The following is a 20,584-nucleotide window of genomic DNA, read 5'->3' on the forward strand; positions in this document are numbered from 1 at the left end:
CTTTCCCCTGCCAGCTGGTCCTGTTGCTGCCACCTCCCCAACATCCAACTGGTTCCCAGTGTGCTTTCCAGCTGCACCAGGCTGCTGTTCCCCTCCTACACGGCTGGCTCTGCTCGTTTTACTGCCGGGCACCATCTGCAGCTCCTGGAAACCAGGCCAGCTCTGTTGACCCAAGAGGAGCCTGTCCCTTGTGTGCCAGCTCTGAATGGGCTCTTGTCTCCGCCGTGGGATGTGGGACTGTGCTGTGTGCCAGGGGATGGGGAGGACTTGTTTTCCAGAGATGCTCTTTCAGAGTGGGGTGGCTGTGAATAGTCACCCAAATGGAGGTAATAACTCAGGATCCCTGTCTCACATCCAGAGCATGTAAAACTGGTGATGAGCACTCGTGTAGTAGCTCCTCTCTGAGGTGATGCTCCCCGTGTAGTGCCTGCAGCCCTCAGGCTCCCTGTCCTGCTAGTGTCATCCCACAGGGAGGGGACCCGAGGGACTGAGACATGGTGACTCATTTCAGGCCACATAGGAAGTAGTCGATTAAGCTGAGATTTGGACCTGAGTCAAACCCTGTAACGTACCAGAAGCTGCTTCACTGTAGTGTTGGCTACAAGCCTGAGGGCCAGCGTGGTGTTCAAACCCTCCAGTGTGTTGTGGAGGAGCCCCAGCACCACTGGCTGGAGTATTTCCATGTCCTGCAGGAACTGGGAAGTGTAAATTTCCAAACCTGGAAATCCCTTTGATGGAAAAGAGAATGAACGTTGGTGTTTAAGGCAGAGGGACTGAGACACGTGGTCACTCGGAGTGACCCAGTGGTGCAGAAAAGAGCAGATCTCAAATCCCAGCTCAGGCTGGAGAGAGCCTAAGAGTTTAAACAAGGCTTCTCTTTGCTGCTGCAAAGAACAAATCTTCAGCTGAATGTGGCACTTTGGATCTAAGGCTTTGAAGACAGAAGGTTATTGAAGTTGCTTTTGGTCTGTATTCAGCTCCCAAGAGCAGGCAAGAAGTGTGACCCCAGTTTAGGCTGAGGAGATCATTTGTAGGTGTTCTGTGGCTTTTTGCATTGTCATCTGTTTTTCTTCTACCTTCTTCCTGCAGCATTCAACCTGTCTATGGAGCACAGCATCCTCCGCTGGATCCCCGGCTCACCAAAAAGTAAGTGTTTTTCTTCTGGAGACACAAACCACGAGGCTTTGCAGGTTTTTGGGCTCAGTCCTGCAGTAGGTGAAGGTCTCCAGCATCCCCTGGCACTGTGATGTTCCAGTGGAGAAGGGCAGCAGTGGCATGTGGTCATGTCTTGAGTTCTGTGAAAGCTTGCAGGGAAAGCTTATCAGCTGGCACCCTTTGTGTTCAGAGATCCATATCGTACCAGCCACATCAAAGGAGAGAGGTGTATTTTTTAGCAGTGGTGTCTGGGCCCTCTGCTCCCCTTTGGAGATGGAAGAACTAAGGGAAGGGGAGGTAAAGCTACCTGGCTTCTGTGAGCCTGCAGAATTCCTCCCCTTCCTGGCAGGAAAAGGCAGAGCTGATCTGAACTATCTCCCTGTCCCTATCTCGTGCTGTGTAGCAGTGAAGGTTCCCCCTTTTCTGTGACGCTTCAGGTGTGGACTTTGACTCCTGTAGCTTAAGGGTAAATGCGAAGGCTCCTCCTGTGCCTGAGAAAAGAACCAGGCTGGTCTGTCTGCTGGGAGCGATCGCAGCTGGATCAGGAGTGTCCACGAGCGCAGACCGGCTCTGTCTGACCTCTGACATGCCTCTCTCCAGGTCATGACACTTTTTTTGGGTGTTAATCTACCAGTTTTCTCTCGGGTAGGGGGAGGCAGAGCTGGAGGAATTGTACGTCTCTCCTTTTTGCCCTTCTGAGCTGGGAAGCCTGGCACCTCTCCAGCTGTCTGCTGCCACCGTGGCCTCTGTGCCCAGCTGTCCTACCAGCTCAGGCTCTGCCTCTTGGCAGCCCAGAGAGACTTCATGTGTTCCTTGGGTTTGGGAGGAGGAACAACAGCGGCAACGTGCGCTCACAGCCCAGAGGCCAATAACCATGTCCTGGGCTGTATCACAAGCAGTGTGGGCAGCAGGTGGAGGGAGGTGATTCTGCCCCTCTGCTCCGCTCTCCTGAGACCCCACCTGGAATACTGCGTCCAGTTCTGGAGCCCCAACACAAGAGAGACCTGGAGCCAGTGCAGAGGAGGCCACGAGGATGATGCGAGGGCTGGAGCAGCTCTGCTGTGAGGACAGGCTGAGAGAGTTGGGGCTGTTCAGCCTGGAGAAGAGAAGGCTCCAGGGAGACCTTCTAGTGGCCTCCCAGTACCTGAAGGAGCTCCAGGAAGGCTGGGGAGGGATGTTTCATAAGGGAAGTTAATGACAGAACAAGGGGAAATGGGTTTAAGATGAAAGAGGGGAGGTTTAGATGAGATATTAGGAAGAAATTCTTTGGTGTGAGGGTGGTGAGACACTGTCCCAGGTTGGCCAGAGAAGCTGTGGCTGCTCCTCCCTGGAAGTGTTGAAGGCCAGGTTGGATGAGGCTTTGAGCAACCTGGTCTAGTGGAAGGTGTCCCTGCTGCTGGCAGGGGGGTTGGGACTGGATGAGCTTTAAGGTCCCTCCCAACCCAAACCAGTCTGGGATTCTATGATTTTATGAAATGGGAAAAAGGGACTGGCTGATTGGAGCGAGGATATAGGGAAGGAAAGAAAAGGGACTTGTCTTACAGCGTGTGGCTCTGATACTGTTTCTCTCTGGCTTCCAGCTTCATCAAGGACCGCTCCAAGGCCAACGCGCTGCCTATGAAAAGCAAGAAGGCCTCCAGCTTTCATGAGTTTGCCCGTAACACCAGTGATGCCTGGGACATCGGTGATGATGAAGATGAGGACTTCTCTTCTTCCTCTTCCTCTTTGCAAACTCTGAACTCTAAAGTGGCCAAAGCCACGGCAGCCCAGGTTCTGGAGAACCACAGCAAACTGCGGGCAAAACCCGAGCGAGCCCAGTCCGCTCTCAGTGACATGCCTACCAACTGCAAGGTCATCAAGTCCAGCAGCGAGGCACAGATCTCCAGGACATCTGGTAAGAACCAACTTCAGGAGCAGCCTCCTGCTCTGCTGTGGTCCTGGTTGACCGCTGAACTCAGCCTCTTGCTGCTACTCATACATTAAGGGTGAGAGGCTGTAGCACAACGCGTAAGCCCAAGAGAGGCTTTCACCTCCTTTTAGCATCCTGTACTCCAAGGAGCCATTTTTGGGCTCCTCACCTTAATCCCAGAATTGTCTGGATTGGAAAAGCCCTTTAAGATCGAGTCCAACCATGAACCCAACACTGCCAAGTCCCTGACTAACCCATGTCCCTCAGCACTATGTCTACACGACTCTTCACTCCCTCCAGGGATGGGGACTCCACCACTGCCCTGGGCAACCCCTTCCAATGCCTCAGAACCCTTTCAGCAAAGAAATTCTTCCTCACATCCCATCTCAACTGCCCTGGGCACAACTTGAGGCCATTTCCTCTTGTCCTGTCCCTTGGGCCTTGGTTGAACAGACCCACCCCCACCTCTCTCCACCCTCCTTTCAGGGAGTTGGACAGAGCCAGAAGGTCTCCCCTCAGCCTCCTTTTCTCCAGGCTCAACAACCCCAGTTCCCTCAGCCGCTCCTCAAACACTTCAGTCTCTCTGCTGCTCAGTATCCTGCATGCAGGGATGTCTGTCCGAGAGGATCCTGGGATTTTGGGTGCTAAAGGATTGTGGAGATACTGTTAAATTCTTGCTTGGGGTTGCTCACCATGTGCTTCTTTTGTGGCCCCATGTGCTGCTCTTAGGAAAGGTCTGGATGAGGCCCTGCAGAGCCCAGGTCAGTACAGCTTGGGCAGGGAACTGGGCAGCAGCAGCCCCTGCTCACTCTGCCTGTGCTGTGTAACTAACCCAGCAGGTGGCATTGGCAGCTCATCACCTCCTCTCTCTGTGCTAGCAATTAGCTTGATCACTATTTAAATGAGAGATGAGAAGGTCAGATCTGAAGGTCAGTTCCTCTGGGATTCCCAAGGGCTCCTTCTGCCTCATCTCCTATGTCCTTCTGCCCATGGCTTCCCATGTGAAGAGGGAAACCTGATCCACTGGTGTCTGGATGCAGGAGAAAAAATGGGAAGGAGAAACAGGGGGAAGTGCTGAAGGAACCACAAACAGATGCCTGTGAACCCGCTGATCCCTCAGAGTCAGCGAGTGATACTCTATTTGCTGGGGCTGGGGAAGAGAAGGGTAAAATCTGCAGTGACAGGTCTCTGCCAGTGTCCAGAGGAACCAGGTAGGGTTGGAGAGGTGCTGTCTCCTCCCCTGCCTCACTGCAGTGTTTGCTCCTTGCAGAGGAGGCCTGTGTGAGGACCCCCCTTCAGAAGCAGCAGTCCCTTCCCCTTCGGCCCGTCATTCCACTCGTCGCCCGAATCTCTGACCAAAACGCTTCGGGTGCTCCCCCCATGACAGTGAGGGAGAAAACACGCTTGGAGAAGTTCCGGCAGCTCCTTTCCAGTCACAACACGGACCTGGGTGAGTGTGGCAGGGTGGGGGGGAAGTGGGGGGCAGAGGGGGTTTTGTTGCATGCTTCAGGTTGTAATCGGGTCTGCTCCAGGGTGGAAAAATGACTACCTGCAGTTGCAGCAAGTGGGATGGTTGCATGAGCTGCTCTGTTGGAAGGTGGTAACATCCTCCACCAGCTCCCTGTCTATTCCCAGTCTTTCTCCATCTCACAAATGATGGTTGTGATCACTGGGGGCTGTTGGGCTCTGCATGAGAACTGAGACTCCGGCACATCAGAGCCTCTGCAGCCAGTTCTGTACCCAGGCTGAGCTGAAATCACCTCTCCTCCCCTTGCTGCAAACCAACATCATCCCCAGTCATTGCAAATGTGGAGTCTTCCTTGGAGGCTCAGTGTCTCCAGAGCCTGCAGGAGCAGACTGGGCTTTCCTCTCCTTCTAGGTGTAGTGGTGCCTGGACGTGCCTAGGATCTAATCCATTGCCACCACTGTCCGTTTGCAGATGAGCTGAGGAAATGCAGCTGGCCTGGTGTGCCCAGAGAGGTCCGGCCCGTGACGTGGCGTCTCCTCTCAGTGAGTACTTGGAGCTGTGACACAGGAATTTGGGGGGCAATGTGTCAAGCCAGGGACATGCACTCCTAGACCTTCACGTGTCCTGCAACCAAGTTTGCTGATGTTGTGTCTGTGCCCAGCCTACGTGTGAGCTGTAGGTTGGTTTTTTGGGGTTTTTTTTTTTGGTTAGGGACTGTAATTGCTACATCTTCTTTGGGCACAAAGCCCAGACTGGTGCTGGGAATGTGTAGTTCACTCTGTTTTGGGAAGCTGGATCCCATGAAATTGAGTTGCTTCAAAGTCAGTAAAGGTGTCAAGGGGCTGAGAAAGCCAAATCCCAGGAATTTGGGTTGCTCCAAGGTCGATAAAGGTGTCAAGGGGCTGGGAAAGCCAAATCCCAGGAATTTGGGTTGCTCCAAGGTTGGTAAAGGTGTCAAGGAGCTGGGAGAGCCAAGTCCCAGGAATTTGGGTTGCTCTAAGGTCGGTGAAGGTGTCAAGGGGCTGGGAAAGCCAAATCCCATCAAAGTTTTTTTTCCCCCAGCTCCTGAGTTTCTGTGCCTGATGTTTCCAGGTGCACAGCTGACTGGCAGGATTTCAGGGGATGGTTTGTGGTGAGGAAAAGAGGGTTCTGTCCTGACACAGTTTTCCTCACCGCAGGGTTATCTCCCCGCAAACATGGAGCGGCGGAAGCTGACTCTGCAGCGCAAGCGGGAGGAGTACTTTGGGTTCATCCAGCAGTATTACGATTCCCGGAACGAGGAGCACCATCAAGACACCTACCGACAGGTACGAGCCCTCTGCTACTTGCCTGGCTGTCTACCTTGGTTATATCCTTTTCTTCCCTCTTGCTGCTGCTTGTCCATATGGATGTGGTCATGCTAGGACTTCCTCTAGCTGGAGCTATGAGGATTCTTCTCCTTGGAGGACAAGGCACCATGTTTCTGTCCATCTTCTTACAGGTATTAGTTTAAGCCTTCCCTAAATCAATCTAATAACTAGATTTTAGACCTCAGCTCTTTCCCAGCTCTGGTCATCTCCCTACAGCTGAGCAGAGGAGACTGGAGATAAAACTGTAGATGATTTTCTTGGTGTAACTGCCATCTGTAGCTCTCCGTGTGCTTGTCAGCAAGTGCAGCTCTCACCTGGGGGGACACCAAGGTCTGGATTCCCTCCCCGTTAGCTTGTGATGAGTTACTGTGCCCTTGGTGTGTAACCCACCCTCTCTCTTCCAGATCCACATCGACATTCCAAGGACCAACCCTCTCATCCCCCTCTTCCAGCAGCCGCTTGTCCAGGAGGTAAGGGGGAGTGAAGCTCCTGCCCCACATTTGCTGTGGGGTGTGTGTGTGGAGTTAGAGGAGCACTGCCACTAGTGAGTTAGCTACAGTGAAACTTCCCTGGCTGACAGCTCCTGCTGCAAGTACCTGCTGAAAATGCCCTGTTTTTCTGAAAGACATCAGGCTTGGAGCTCAGGGGTTATGAGATCAGCTCTTTTGTGAGATGTAGCCAAGAGTTGATAAAAGACCTTGCAGCTTTTGTTTGGAGATGTTTCAAATGCCAAATTCAAGGCATTTGAACCAGAACAGATCACTTCTTTTTTTTGTTATGAAACATTTTCTGTGTGAAGCAGTATGTGAGAAACCTGGGCAAGGGTGGGTTTGAGAGGTGGCCAGGAGGTGTGGGCATCTGTCCTCTTTGGAAGCAAGCTCAGCATGTCTGTGGTATGTCAGAGCATGGTGGGCTGAGGCAGACTGGAAATAACACATTGGTTGTTGGGGGCAGGCTGCTCCGTTGGGAACTGTGGGGATCTGTGATGTTTTGCTGGGAGGACTGTGCTGATAGCAGCCTCAGCTTCCCACGTGATGTTCAGCAAGGTGTCCAGCTCTGCTAATAGACAGCTCAAGGTCAGTTTTTGCTGAGGGGTGGGTGAGCACACGCGTTATTTTCCAAGATCTGCAGAGCAGACAGTTTTCACGTGTGGCCATGGCAGTGTTGTGGCTGTATCGATGCTTTCACAGATCCCAGAATGGTCTGGATTGGAAAAGCCCTTTAAGATCATCGAGTCCAACCATGAACCCAACACTGACCAGTCCCCGACTAACCCATGTCCCTCAGCACTATGTCTACACAACTCTTCAATCCCTCCTGTGGCACAGATGAGCTGCTTTCCCAGTTGGGGAAGGCCCAAAAAAGCCCCCAAAAGAGCCCTTGATGGCCCTTTTTGGCACAATTCTCCTCCCCAGTGCAGACTGACCTGCAATGGAGCTGGTCTCCTTGTCAAGTAAGGGATTTGCAAGCTGTTGTCTTGGGGTGGAAGGGTCTTAAGCCACCTGGATCTTGAAAGGTTGAGTCTGCAGTTCCTCAAGCCGAGGCTTTGATGAGAAGCCTGGGCTGCCTTGTTCTGTGTAGTGTGATCTGGCCTTTGAGGGGGATCTGTGGATGATACAGGAGTCTCTCCTAAGACTTGCTTGCCTCTTATCTTCCCCATATTGCTGCAGAAAAGCCTGTCAGCGCATGATCTCTGCTCCCTGAGCTTAGCAGTCATGCTTTCCTGCCTTCCTTTTGTGCATGGCTAATGCAGGTACCTGCTTTCCCTGGTTCTTCCCTAGATCTTTGAAAGAATCCTGTTTATCTGGGCCATTCGACACCCAGCCAGCGGCTACGTACAGGGAATCAATGACCTGGTCACTCCGTTCTTTGTTGTGTTCCTCTCTGAGTATGTTGGTAAGTGACATTTGCTGTTTGAATCCTGATGCTGCCTCTTGACCACGGTGTTTGCAAAGGTGTGAAGTGCTGGCATCAGAAAAGGTTGCCTTGCTGGAGGGGGTGATGCCTTCTTCCTTCAGCACTTGTGCCAGGCTGGAGATGCATCTTGACCTCTTCCTGTATCTTTCCCTTGTTGAATTAAGTTTCATAACCTTATTGAGCTCCACGAAGTTGAAGTGCTAAGGGTGGATTTGCAATTTGAATGTACTCAGCGTCCTTACAGCTTGGAGGAGAATGGGATATTTTAGGCACTGAGGGAGTTTCAGCAAAGCCCTGATATATAGAGTTGGAGAAGGGTCTTGCTCTCAAAGCCTGGGCTTGGAGCTAGTTCTTGGCCTTGGAGGAATGAGTGAAGTATAAAGAGACCTTGCTGAGAATGTAAAATAAACTATTTAATTAAAGATTCCTGTCGTATGCTGCTAATACAGGTGTGTTTCTCAAGCTGAGAGTTTCAGAAAGCAAATTGACTTCTCCCTGCTGCCTCTGGATTTCTTCTCAGCCAGTTGCTTTCAGCCAGAGATCAAGTCACTTCCACCCAGAGCGTTTTTACTCTTTCTGCAGCTCTAGCTGTGTTTTGGGGTTGACACTGATGCTGGGATGCTCTAATCCCTATGCCTAAAGGCTTTCAGTTTTCACTGTCAAGAGGAGGAAAAAAGAATTTATAAGACTGTATTAGTGACAGAGAAATCCTGTTGAACAAATATTTTTAAGGTCTGATCCAAAGCTTGTTGCAGTCAGTGGAATCCTTCCCCTATTTAGCTAAGGCTTGGTAAACTAATACTGATCTGCCTCTTCTGAGGACATTGCAAAGAGGTAAGCCACCTTGGTTTCCACTGTGGTAGCTGCTGTGATCAGGATTGATCCCTAGGAAATGCTGTTGCTCCTCACAGCCTGAAGGAGAAGGCACAAAATGCGGCTCTGCTACCAACTGGAGTGAATTCCCTTTCCTGGGAGGTCAAGAGCCTGTTGGATCAGGTCTGAGCAGGTTCCCTTTGAGTGGCTTCTCCTGTGACTCACTGCTTGAGAGGCGTTAGTGGTGTTTAGTCTTGCTGGAGGCTGGTTGCTGAGGGTTGATTTATTGGGTTAGAAGCAGAGCTGTGCACACAGTGAGTTATCAGCACAAGAAGGGAGCTGGTCTGAAGCATCAGAGCTGCCTGTGGGTACCTGGTGTGGCTTCTTGCCATCCTGTACCATGTTGGGTGCTGGGGCTCAGCTGTCTGCATGTGGCTGCAGAGTTCCTGCTGCATCACACCTGTCCTCTCACTGGAGCTTTGCTTCTCATCATCTTCCAGACCTGTTTTCTCCTCCAGCTGAAGCTTTCTCTCTGAATGTGGCCTTCCTGTTTCCAGCTATTTCTGAAACTTGTGTTGGAGGGCGAAAAAAAAAACCCCAAACATCTGCATGAGTTGAGTTTGGGTGAGCAACATCACACATCTTGCATCCCCAGAGCCTGGGATTCAAAGCCCCAGCCTTTGGGTCACAAGTTGTCTCCGTGGCTACTTGTTCCCTGGTCTGGCTGTGTAGGAGATGAAGGAGAAGATCAGTAATTGCCTTGGGAGTATGTGGGAAAGAACTGTCAGTGCTCAGTGTCCTGTAACCCCTTTTGCCACAGGATTTAAGTTGCTGGTTTGGAACGTTGGCTCTTTACAGCTGCCTTTGTAGACAGACCCTTGAAGAGCTGGTGCTGGGTGAGACAGGTCTGGAGGCTCTCTGTGTTGGATCACTAATTATCAGGATCCCTGGATCGACCAAGTCTGTGCTGCACCCAAGTGCTTGCAGCAGGAGAGCCAGAAGAAGCCTTGCACAGTTTGGTGATCCTTGTCCAAAGGACAACTCGCCTCTCCGTGGGGAATCTCTTGTTCAAAGGAAGTTCTGCTTGTATTCCTCAAGCCATATTCCCTCTGGAGAGGGAAGGATCTGTCTGGCTCAGGCAGCCCCTGCCCACGGAGCCACTGAGGGCTCGTACACCTGTGTGTCATCTGAGGGTATTTCCACATTCCAAGGTGTGTACAACCAGCCTGGAAATGCTCCCCTCACCTTTCCATGAAAACCAGCTTTGGGAAACCAAACTGGCTCGATCCTCAAACCTCTTGGGTTTGCTGCCCCTACTCTCCTTTCAGAGCAAGTGTTTTGTTGACTGCCAGATGCCAGAAGGGACCCACTGTGCTTACAAGTGGCTCCTCTGCTGAGCTGCTCACCATCTTCCCTGGGATGTTTGTGTCAGAGCCTTGGAAGGGCTCAGCAGGACCAGCACAGCTCTCCAGGGTCCATGGTGTGTGTGGTGCTGAGCTGGGAGTTCACAAGCTCTTGACTTTGGTTTAGCTGTTCAGCACAACACCAGGCTTGTCACCCTGATCTGCTGTTCAATCTCATGGCCTCTCTCATTGCAGTCCCACCTACAATAACAGGCTGGTCCCCTTCTCCAAGTTCACTGTAGACTTTTAATCCATCATGCTGTGCCATTTGAGGTGGAGGTTCAAGTGGGACTGTGATGTCCCTTCTGTGACAACAACCCTCAGCCCTGTTGAAATGTCACTCGCAGGAACTTTGCTTTCCCCGAGCCCCAGCGACCCTTGGGCACCCGGTGACACTGGCAGTGGTGTCCTGGCTGCTCTCAGCCTGGCTGCAGGTGGCTGTCACCATCCCACTGGCTCATTTTCAGTCCCTGTCAGAGCCATATGTTGAGTATCTCACTCCTTTCCGTGCAGCCTCTTTAATGATGCCACTGAGCAGATGTTCGTGCTGAGCCACACGCTCCTGTGACCTGGCTTGTTTTCAGAGCTCCTTTCTGTTTGTGTTTGCTGGGGATCTCCTACTGCTGGTTTGCTTTGACACCAAGGTGGTGGCAGGGTTGCTCCTCTTGTCCCCATACCACTGCAAGCAGCAGGGTGTTCCCCATCACCTGGCCAGGTCACCACATCCCCTTCTCCATCACGGTCCTTATGCCTGGAGCTGCACGGGGAGGTTTTCCCCTCTCCCACCAGTCCTGTCTGTACACACGTGGCTTTGTCCCACTCCTTTGCCTGCCCACCCTCTGTGGGGGATGTTATCTAGGGTGTTACACAGATCTTGCACACTGTTCTCATTGCCTGAAATATCTGAGAGTGGCTGTGGAGAAGGCAGCAGAAGGGTGGATAGTTTTGGATGATGACCTGCAGCTGGAAAACAGCTTTGCTGCTCTTTCTGCACTACAAGATTGACAGGCTGAGAGAGTTGGGGCTGTTCAGCCTGGAAAAGAGAAGGCTCTGGGGAGATCTTATAGCGGCCTCCCAGTACCTGAAGGGGCTCCAGGAAGGCTGGGGAGGGACTTTGGCCAAGGGCAGAGCGTGAGAGAACAAGGGGTGATGGCTTGAAAGTGGCAGAGGGGAGATGGAGATGAGATGTGAGGAAGAAATTCTTTGGTGTGAGGGTGGTGAGACAGTGTCCCAGGTTGCCCAGAGAAGCTGTGGCTGCTCCTCCCTGGAAGTGTTGAAGGCCAGGTTGGATGAGGCTTTGAGCAACCTGGTCTAGTGGAAGGTGTCCCTGCTGCTGGCAGGGGGGTTGGAACTGGATGAGCTTTAAGGTCCCTCCCAACCCAAACCAGTCTGGGATTCTATGATTCTATGATTGCCAGATTGATGCCGAGTGAAGCCTTTGCTTGTCCCTAATGATGCCTTTGCTTGTCCTGATGATGGTTTGCTCTGGAGCTGAGCTTTGCCCCGGAGGAGGAGCAGAGGTGGGAGCAGTGTTGGAGTCCCTGACTCTGCAGTTCCCATCCTCCTGTGGGCAGGATCTGTCAGTGGGTTTTCACAGCGCTGCCAGCCTGCGACAGCTGCCCTGCGGCCTGTCTGAGCCAAGGGGGTGGCTCAGCTCCAGCTCCCAGCCCCATCCTCTCCCTCTTGCTCTTTTTCAAGGAAGATCAAAGATGCTTGTTAGGATTTCTGAGCCTCTGGGTTTGGAAATGGGCCAGTTTAGCCCTGGGATCTGTTGATCTGATTTAGCAGCGTGGCAGCAGTGTGGCAGGCGCTCTCCTCCCGAGGAAGATAGAGGGGGAGCTGCTGGGTCAGCCAAGCCAGGAGGGCCAGACCTGGGTCTCCTCCCTGGCTTCCACTGCCTTCCCATGCCTGTTGCCTTCTACAGCCTCCAGATGAAGGTGATCCTGGCCTGGAGCAGGTGATCACTGCTCCAAACTCAGCCAGCATCACCACCATCCCACCCTGGAGACATCTGATCTCCCTCACCCTTCCTGGGGGTTCATAACCCCACTGAAAAGCGAGGGCAGCCTTTTGTGCTCTGTGAGTACCCTTTGGGGACAGAGCTGCCACTAACCCTTGCTCTCTCAGACCCCCAGTTCACTGGGTTTGAAAACCAAGCTTGACACCAATTTCTGCTTCTTCTGCAGCCAGGCTCTCATGTGCATGGGGCTGCTTCTGTTCGCTGGAGCTCTCCTGTCAGCCTGGCTCAGGGAGGAGGAGAAGCTCAGTGAAGCTGAGCAGTGTCTCTGCCATGTGGCCCCACTGTCAGGTTCTGAGCTCTGAGCCTTTTTGCTCTCCAGGAAGATGTTTGCTTATTTTTGGATTCTTGCAGCTGTGCCTGGGAGTCCTGCTCTCCTGGAGAGGTTTCTGAGGCTTTGGCAGTTCTTCCTCATGGATCCTCAGAGTTGTCAGCCACGTTTTAGGTGCCTCTGTTGTCCTTCACGTCCTGAGATGATGCTGATGAATCTAGCTGGGAGTGAGAACTGAGCCCCCTTGTGCTACCCCAAGCCAAGGGCAGTGTTTGGCTTCCCTGGTTTCTGTCTCCAGTGATGGATTCACCTCTCCCAGTTCTCCCTGTGGTGCCACCAGCTGGCAGAGACCTTCTGTCACCCAGGGCAGGATGGGCTCCAGCAAGATGGATCCCATATGCTGGGAGCTTTGTCCATGCAAAGCCCTCACTCCAGAAGGGTGACAGCAGCAGTGGCACTGAGGAGTTGGGCTGAGGAGCTGGGCTGGGTTCACATCACAACTGCTGAGTCTTTTGGGGTCCTTCAGCCCTTTGCTGGGGTTGGAGAAGCAGGTCAGTGTGTGGGTGCTGTGCTCTGGGCCAGGCAGGCCACACACATCACGCAGGGAGCCTTGTAGTGCCTCTTGCCTTGGATTGATAAAGCCCCTCAGTGTGTCCTGTGAGCTTCCTGGTGTCCCTCATCCTCCTGATGCTCTTCCCTCTCCATTTTACAGAGGAGGATGTGGAGAACTTTGACGTGACCAACCTGTCACAGGATATTTTACGGAGCATTGAAGCCGACAGCTTCTGGTGCATGAGCAAGCTGCTGGATGGGATCCAGGTGAGCGTCTGCTGCGGCTGCGGAGGGTTCTCTCCCCTTGCTGGGGTCACAGTGCTGCCATCTTCTCTCTGTGTCTACACATCTCAGCATCCAGCAGATTTTGCTCCTTCACTAAGCAAAACCTGCGGGTAAAATCCTGGGGAAATAAGATGCTGTGACTGTCCAACCAGTGCTGGCCCAGCCAGGGACTTCACAGCAGGCAGATCCTGGTGCTCAAGAGCCACGTCTCCTTGGCTCATGGTGATCTCGGTTCCCTGTGGAGCTGGGGATCTGGTTTTGGTCATTTCTAGCTGTTGTTAGAGCTGCTGCTTCTGACTCGTGGCTTCTCCCCACAGGATAACTACACCTTTGCACAGCCAGGGATCCAGAAGAAAGTCAAAGCTCTGGAGGAGCTGGTCAGCCGGATCGATGGTAGGTGACGAGGGGATCTGAGCAGGTTGGAGCCTCTGTTGTCTCAACAGTGGGAGGTCTCTTTGGCAAGTGGCACCCTCAGGGCAGGGGTAGACACTTGCCTACAGCACTATGGAAGCAGGGCAGGGTGAGGTCAGCCAGAAACCTCCTGGGGATGGGGTTTTGCTGGCCAGGTAGCACAGGGTGAGGGGTGAAGGTGTTTGGGAGAACAAGGTCTCAGCCTGTAGGTGTGTGGAAGCTGGTGTGGGTGGCAGTGCTGTGTGTGGGAGCTGGGACACCACGGTCCCCAGGTTTGTAAGTGAAATGTGCTGTTTCAGAGCAGGTACATAATCACTTTAGGAAGTACGAGGTCGAATACCTGCAGTTTGCCTTTCGCTGGATGAACAATCTGCTTATGAGGGAGCTGCCTCTTCGCTGCACCATCCGCCTCTGGGACACCTACCAGGTACGCAGGCTCCTGCCACCTCCCCTGCTTGGCTGGTCACTGTGGGGCCAGTTCCTGCACACAGGGGGCTGGAGGTCTGGCAGCACCGTGGAGCTGGGGAGATGAGGGAAACAGACACTCCAAGAAGGACATGGAGGTGCTGGAGCGTGTCCAGAGAAGGGAACGGAGCTGGGGAAGGGTCTGGAGCACAAGTGTGCTGAGTTCCCTTGTGGCTGAGGGAACTGGGGGTGTTGAGCCTGGAGAAAAGGAGGCTGAGGGGAGACCTTCTGGCTCTGTCCAAGTCCCTTGGAGGAGGGTGGAGAGAGGTGGGGGTGGGTCTCTTCTCCCAGATGAAGGTGACAGGACAAGAGGAAATGGCCTCAAGTTGCACCAGGGGAGGTTTAGGTTGGATCTGAGGAAAAAATTCTTCACCCAAAGGGTAGTGCAGCATTGGAACAGGCTGCCCAGGGAGGTGGTAGAGTCACCTTCCCTGGTGGGATTTAACAGATGGGTAGATGAGGTGCTCAGGGACATGGTTTAGAGGTGGAATTGGCAGTGTGGGGTTTATGGTTGGACTCGATGATCTTAAAGGTCTTTTTCAACCACGATGATTCTATGATTCTAAAGCAGTGTGGCCCTGGGACATTTAAAACCACTTGGGTGATGGGTGGCCCTGGGACATCTGTCTTTAGGGAAGTCACACTCCATCCAGCTGAGCTGCAGGAGCTGACCCAGAGTTTTACTGTCCACAGTCGGAGCCAGAAGGATTCTCACATTTCCACCTGTACGTCTGCGCCGCCTTCTTGATCAAGTGGCGGAAGGAGATCCTGGATGAGGAAGACTTCCAAGTAAGTCCTTGGGAGGGGGGGGGTGGTAATTCCATAGGATAGAGGGGAGGAATTGCTCTGGTTGGGATTCCAGCATGGACATGGTCAGTCATTATATCAGAGCTGGTTCCAAGAGCATCCAGTCTCAGGATCTTTGCCTGAAAGTCCTCAGGACAGAGAATTGGGCTGTTGGAGGGTTCAAACATCCCATAACCAGCTCTTCCCCAGGCTCGAGCTTTGATCATGGTAAATCTCTTCGTGTTTGCCTTCTGGTGTCTGGCTGTGGTAGCACCTTTATCTCAGGAGGTTTGAGGGCATCTGAGGTGCTTCACTAATTCAGATCTAGACACAACCACATCTTAATGCTGCCTCTGAGCCTTTCAGACCTGAGTGTGGAGAGTGAAAGTTACTGGGTGCTGCTGCCTCTGGTCGTGCCGGCCCCGAGCCTGTTGTGGAGCTGCACTCTTGCCTTCAACAACCCCAAACTAAGCACCTTCTTCTCTTTCAGGGCCTTCTGATGTTGTTACAAAACCTGCCCACGATACACTGGGGTAACGAAGAGATTGGACTCCTGCTCGCAGAAGCCTACAGACTCAAGTACATGTTTGCAGATGCCCCCAATCATTACCGCCGATAGGTGCCAGGACTCGACTCTCTCCTCTCCCCTGTGCCCACCTCCTCCTCGTCCTGGCCCGATCTGATCACTGTGGCATTTTTTTGTCGTTCCAAGTCCTCGGATGCTCTGGCCAGGAGCTGCTCCTCGCTGTACAAAGCTCACATTGACTCTTGTCTTAACTCTTTAACGTGTGCCTGTCTGCCGCTCCACGCGCCTGGATGTGCCACTCCAACCACCCGCAGTATTTCACGCCGTGCTGGTGGCTCGAGCCAGGGAGAGAGGTGTGAAGGGGCTGGGTGGGGGACGTGGGGGACAGCTTTACAGATTTAACTGAGCCGAGGACAAAGCCCTCCTGTCCTCTCCACCCCTTTGCCCTGGGCTTGTCCAGCTGGGACCACCTTGGCTTCCTTCGCTGCCTCGTGTTAAACTGCCACCACGTGCACTGCTCCGTCTGCTCCCCTCCTCTTCTGCCACCGTTCACTCCAACTCCCAGATGAAAATGCCTTATCAGAGACCTGCCTGGCTGGAAAAAACCTTCCCCCCGAGGGCACCAGGGCAAGAAGTTTCTCTCAGGGCCTGACTTTGCTCCCAGGGTCCTGAGACCCCCAAGCACTTTGTGGGTTTGCGAGAGAGCCCCTCGCGCCTGCGCCCTCTCTCCTTCACTCCATCCTTCTTGCCTCCCTCTCCCCCAGGGCACGGCCCAGGGGGTCACCACTCCATCCACGTGTGGTTGGGATGATGCACGCCAGCTTGACGGGACTTTGGGTGACTGATGTGCTGTCGGTACAGCCCCCTGAGGTACAGGGAGGGGTTGGGGGGCTGGCAAGGGAGCAGCATCTCCCAAAACCCCCTTGCAAAGCCCCCGCTCCTCCGAGGCGTTGTGTGTATATTGTGTTCTTGTGTATATGGGTCAAAGATGTACAATATACGTCTTCTGTTTGTAGCAGATAATGATTTTATATTTATAATGTGCACCCTTGGTTCTCCCTCTCTCCACGCCTGGGTACGGCCGTGTAGAGCTTTGGATCCCTCCAGAGGTGGGGGGCGTTTTGGAGCCGCAAGTATTTCTGGCCCAGGGTGGTTTTGCAGTGTTGGATCTGCCAGGAAGAGGTCTGATAGGAATATGTATCTCAAGGCTTCCCCTATAAAGAGGATTTGGGTGTGAAATGGAGAAGGGAGCAGCCAGAGGGGAGCTGGGACAAGCCATGTCCAGGAAACAGGGTATCGGGGCTTGTCAGCTGCTGGCACGTGTCCCTCTGTGCCGGTGCTGCTGCTGGGAGTCTCCAGGGATGAAGGATCCTGGATCCAGTGATGGATGTTCCCCAGCACTCCCCAGCCCTGAGGCCACGTCCTCCATGGGGTTGGCAAGGACCTGGCTGCTCCTGCTGCCATCTGCTTTTAAATCCAACCAGAGGCGAATGTTGTAACGGCCGTTTGCTTCCCGCGGGCAGGCACCATCCAGGGCGTGCCAGGGGCTGGATGTGGGAGGGAATTGGGGGGATGGATTTGGGACACGTTGGGCTTCTCCCAGAGCTCCAGTGGGATGATGGTGATTGTCTCAGAGTGTGGAGGTTACTGGTCCCTCTGTTTTCCATTCCTCTTCCCAGTGGGAAAAGGCAGCGGGATGCGAGGCCAGGGCCAAGCATGTGAAAGCAAAGCCTTGTTGCCAATAAAACTCCAAACAGTGTCTCAAGAAATGGTTTTCCTAACCTGCAGTTGTTTTTCTCAGGCATTTGGACTTTTACTTTATTTTTGTGTGTGCCTTTTGTTGTTTTCTCATCAGAGTCAGAGCTGCTGGGCCTTGGTTTAACATGACAAATTAAAAAAAAGAAAAAAAAACAACAAAAAAACCCCCAAAAACCAACAACTGAACCACAGGGTCTGGTTTGTGATGGGGCTGGGGGTGGTGAGTCCTTGTTTGGCCTCGTGAGGGGGTTTGGGTAAGTAACCCCTGTGTGCCTGTGTTTTCCTACCTCTAAAATAAGGGTGAAATTCTCTTTGTATCATGTCAGGAAACTCAGTGTTGTCTGAGTTTGCTGTTGGTCAGAGCAGCTTATGGGATGATCAACCTCCCTCGGTGCTGCTGTGCTGTGCATTGGGCATCACCAGATGGGATTCAAGCCCCAGATTCCCAATTCCCATCCCTTTGGGGATCTCGGCCACCCCCGGGGCCGTGCACGGTGCCAGGTGGGATCCCATCCTGCAGCACCCAACCCTGCGACCCAGCGCTCAGGGAACAAACTCACCTCGGGGAGATGCTCAAAGCAGCACAAGGAATCCCTCCCTGTGTCCCCTCCCTACACCCACACCTGGGATGAGTAAAAAACCATCCCAGTGAGTGATGTCCTGGGCCTCAGGATGATACAAGCAACAAAAGACTCTTATTTTTTAATATATATTTTTTTTATACATTAGAACATTTATTTCTCAGAGAGAAAATATAGTCTCAGACAGTCAGATTATAGTAGGTAAAATTAGCTTCTTTTTTTCTTTTTCTTTACAAGCATAGATTTTTCTTATTACCTCTCTTATACCATCTGATATAAACAATTCTAGAAAGCAAATAAACTCACTTTCTACAATAAATAGAGCGATCTGTGCTTTACAGCAGACTGACAGTAACATTTAGGTCCCGGAGCAACAGCAGGATATTGGCCAATTCAAATTCCAAAACATCATTTAAAAATAAAAAGAAAAGAAGAAAGAAACAAAAGAAAACAAAAGCAAAAAAAAAAAAAAACACCCCAAAAACCCCAATTCCCAAGATCTTCAAACATATACACAGGTCACGAGTCCACAGCTGAGCTACCACCTGAAAAGTGTATGTTCCTTGAAATAAATTACACTGTGTGCATATAAAAGACCCAGCAACACAACTGAGGACTTTCCAAGAATGGTGACAATAGGTCTAAATAATTTAGAACAATATTTTACAACTATATACACAACATCCTTCCCTGGCCACACTCCATAGGCATTGTTATTATTATTATTTATTATTATTATTATTATTTTTACAAAATCCTATGCCCCATCTCTATATGTTACAGGAATCTTCCTTAAAGTGTGGTTCCATGTCCCAATGTATAAGAAGTGGTATTTTAAAAAAGTAGACCAAGTAGAAATGGCAGTGATTACTCCCCACTCTTCATTATTATTATTATTATTAATTATTATTATTTTGACCCCACATTCTCTTCAATATGAAAAAGTTAAAATAATAAAAAAATACTGAGTTTAAAAAGCGAAAGGATGATATTCAATCTACAATCTTGCTCTGCACCTTTGGTTCTTAAAATGGGAAAGCAAAAATAAACCAGGAGACACAACAGAAGAGCTCAGAGAAATCATAAAATCCTTGGCTAATAGAAAAAGTTTTGTTCATAACATCAGTTGTCCCCATTTTTTTGCACAACAAACCCCAAAACCCCAGGGATTGTCACAGAGCTGGGTTTATTCCACTCGGGTTTTAATGGATGACAACGTTGGGGACCCACACACGGGGGAAAGGACACGTGTGTGTGTGGGGGGGGGACAAGGCAAAATGGTTGTGTGCTCTCGTTCGTGTTTGGTTTCAACCCAAACCAAGGAAAATGTTAGAAAGACAGGAAAAATAAAAAATAAAACATAAAAAAGGGAGAAGAAAGGAAGAAAGGAAGAAAGGAAGAGGAGCCTCACACCAAATGTGCATAAACCAACACAAAAGATGCATCTCCCTCCAACCCTGATCAACCTCAGTGCCTGCAAAGCTGCTCCAGCTCGTGCGACACCTCCAAAGTGAAGTTTTGCTTCTTAAAAATAAAAAAAAAGGAAGTTTTCTTTGCTTTGACTCAATACTAAACCATGATATGAAACGTTACTGGAACAAGCACAGTCACAAAAATCAGAATTTAAATGTGAAACTAGCAAATAAATCTCTAGGACGTGTACACACACACACACACACACACACACACACACACACACACTCACTCATCAAAATCAGGTGATTTCCTTTTGGTATTTAAAGCTCTGTGCGTGTGTGTGTGTGTGTGTGTGTGTGTGTGTGTGTGTGTGTGTGTGTGTGTGTGCAGCCCAAGGGAAAGTTCCCCAAATTATCTCCAGCTTCTCTAAAATGCAATGAGAGAAATCAAACATGAAAACACCACGTAGGTAGGCAGGAAAATCCTAATGCAAACTCCCAGCTACGTTGGGTTTTGGTTTGGTTTTGTTTTTTTAATGTGATGGGACAATCAATGTCGTTTTAAAAATAAAAATAAAATTAAAAGGCCAATGATGGTGAGGGTAAATTTGGCACAAAAAAGTCCAGTTTGGGATTTCCATAGAGGATCCTGGTTTGATTACAGTGGTGACGGGTTCCTGGGAATTACTCAGAGCTGGTTGGTGATTTACAAACCCCGGTGGCACAGGGGGAGGGTGCACGAGGTCCGAACATCCGAACACCAGCTCCCCTTGGCTCCCGTCACCTGGCAGCAGCTTTTCCTACTTACCTTACACTTCTGACCCTGGAGACATTTCATCTCCTGCCAGCTCTTCAGCGAGACACATTCAGGAAGAAGCTGGACAGGCTTTTTTTTTTTTGGCACATTTCAGGGTATTTCCAGGAGTGCTGACAGCTGCTGGGGACGGTGTCTCCCGGACGGTCAATACACGAGACATCCCCTCCGGCGCCGCAGCGAGCGCGGGGGCTGGAGGAAGAGGAGGCTCAGCCACCCCAACCCCTTACAGGTAAGTGGACGTAACGAAGGGATGATCTCCCCGCACGCGGCTCAGGTGAATCATGGCTCGGTCATAAGCCACCTGCACAGACTTGCGGATGCTGGTTTTTCGACCTTCCATCATCTTTAACTTGTCCACCGTGTCGTCCACGCCCAGGGGATAGACTTTGTCACGCGGAAGCCACTGCCTGCAACAGAAAGGAGATATTTTATAGAAGCAGAAGAGCCAAGCCTGTTGTATCCTCTGTTCCCAACTGCCCAGCACCTGCTTTGTCCACAAAATAAAAATCTCTGACCCCCGACACACACAGGTGTTGGCTCCTCTGTGACCATTTATTTGCTTGATTCATGTTCCCACAGTTAAATAACCCAGCGGGTTCAGCGTGCGGCTGCCAGCCTCATGACAGGGACTCACCTCTTCCAGCACAATGCTCCAATTTCATCATAGAATCCCAGACTGGTTTGGG

At 51.5% G+C, this 20,584-nt stretch overlaps 1 protein-coding gene across 1 annotated transcript; it reads left to right on the forward strand.

The window, feature by feature from the left end:
* The first annotated feature begins 1,091 nt into the window (after nt 1–1,091).
* On the forward strand, nt 1,092–15,681 carry TBC1D22B (TBC1 domain family member 22B). The gene is made up of 13 exons (XM_010177508.1): nt 1,092–1,146; nt 2,736–3,049; nt 4,335–4,514; nt 5,004–5,074; nt 5,711–5,839; nt 6,286–6,351; nt 7,663–7,777; nt 11,260–11,264; nt 13,017–13,121; nt 13,457–13,532; nt 13,850–13,977; nt 14,709–14,804; nt 15,292–15,681. The coding sequence occupies exons 2-13, from the start codon at nt 2,773–2,775 to the stop codon at nt 15,418–15,420; spliced, it is 1,377 nt and encodes a 458-aa protein (XP_010175810.1). The 5' UTR covers nt 1,092–1,146; nt 2,736–2,772; the 3' UTR covers nt 15,421–15,681.
* Nucleotides 15,682–20,584: the final 4,903 nt, after the last annotated feature.

This window comes from Antrostomus carolinensis, unplaced genomic scaffold, assembly GCF_000700745.2.
Source record: "Antrostomus carolinensis isolate BGI_N321 unplaced genomic scaffold, ASM70074v2 scaffold31591, whole genome shotgun sequence".
Lineage (NCBI taxonomy): Eukaryota > Metazoa > Chordata > Aves > Caprimulgiformes > Caprimulgidae > Antrostomus > Antrostomus carolinensis.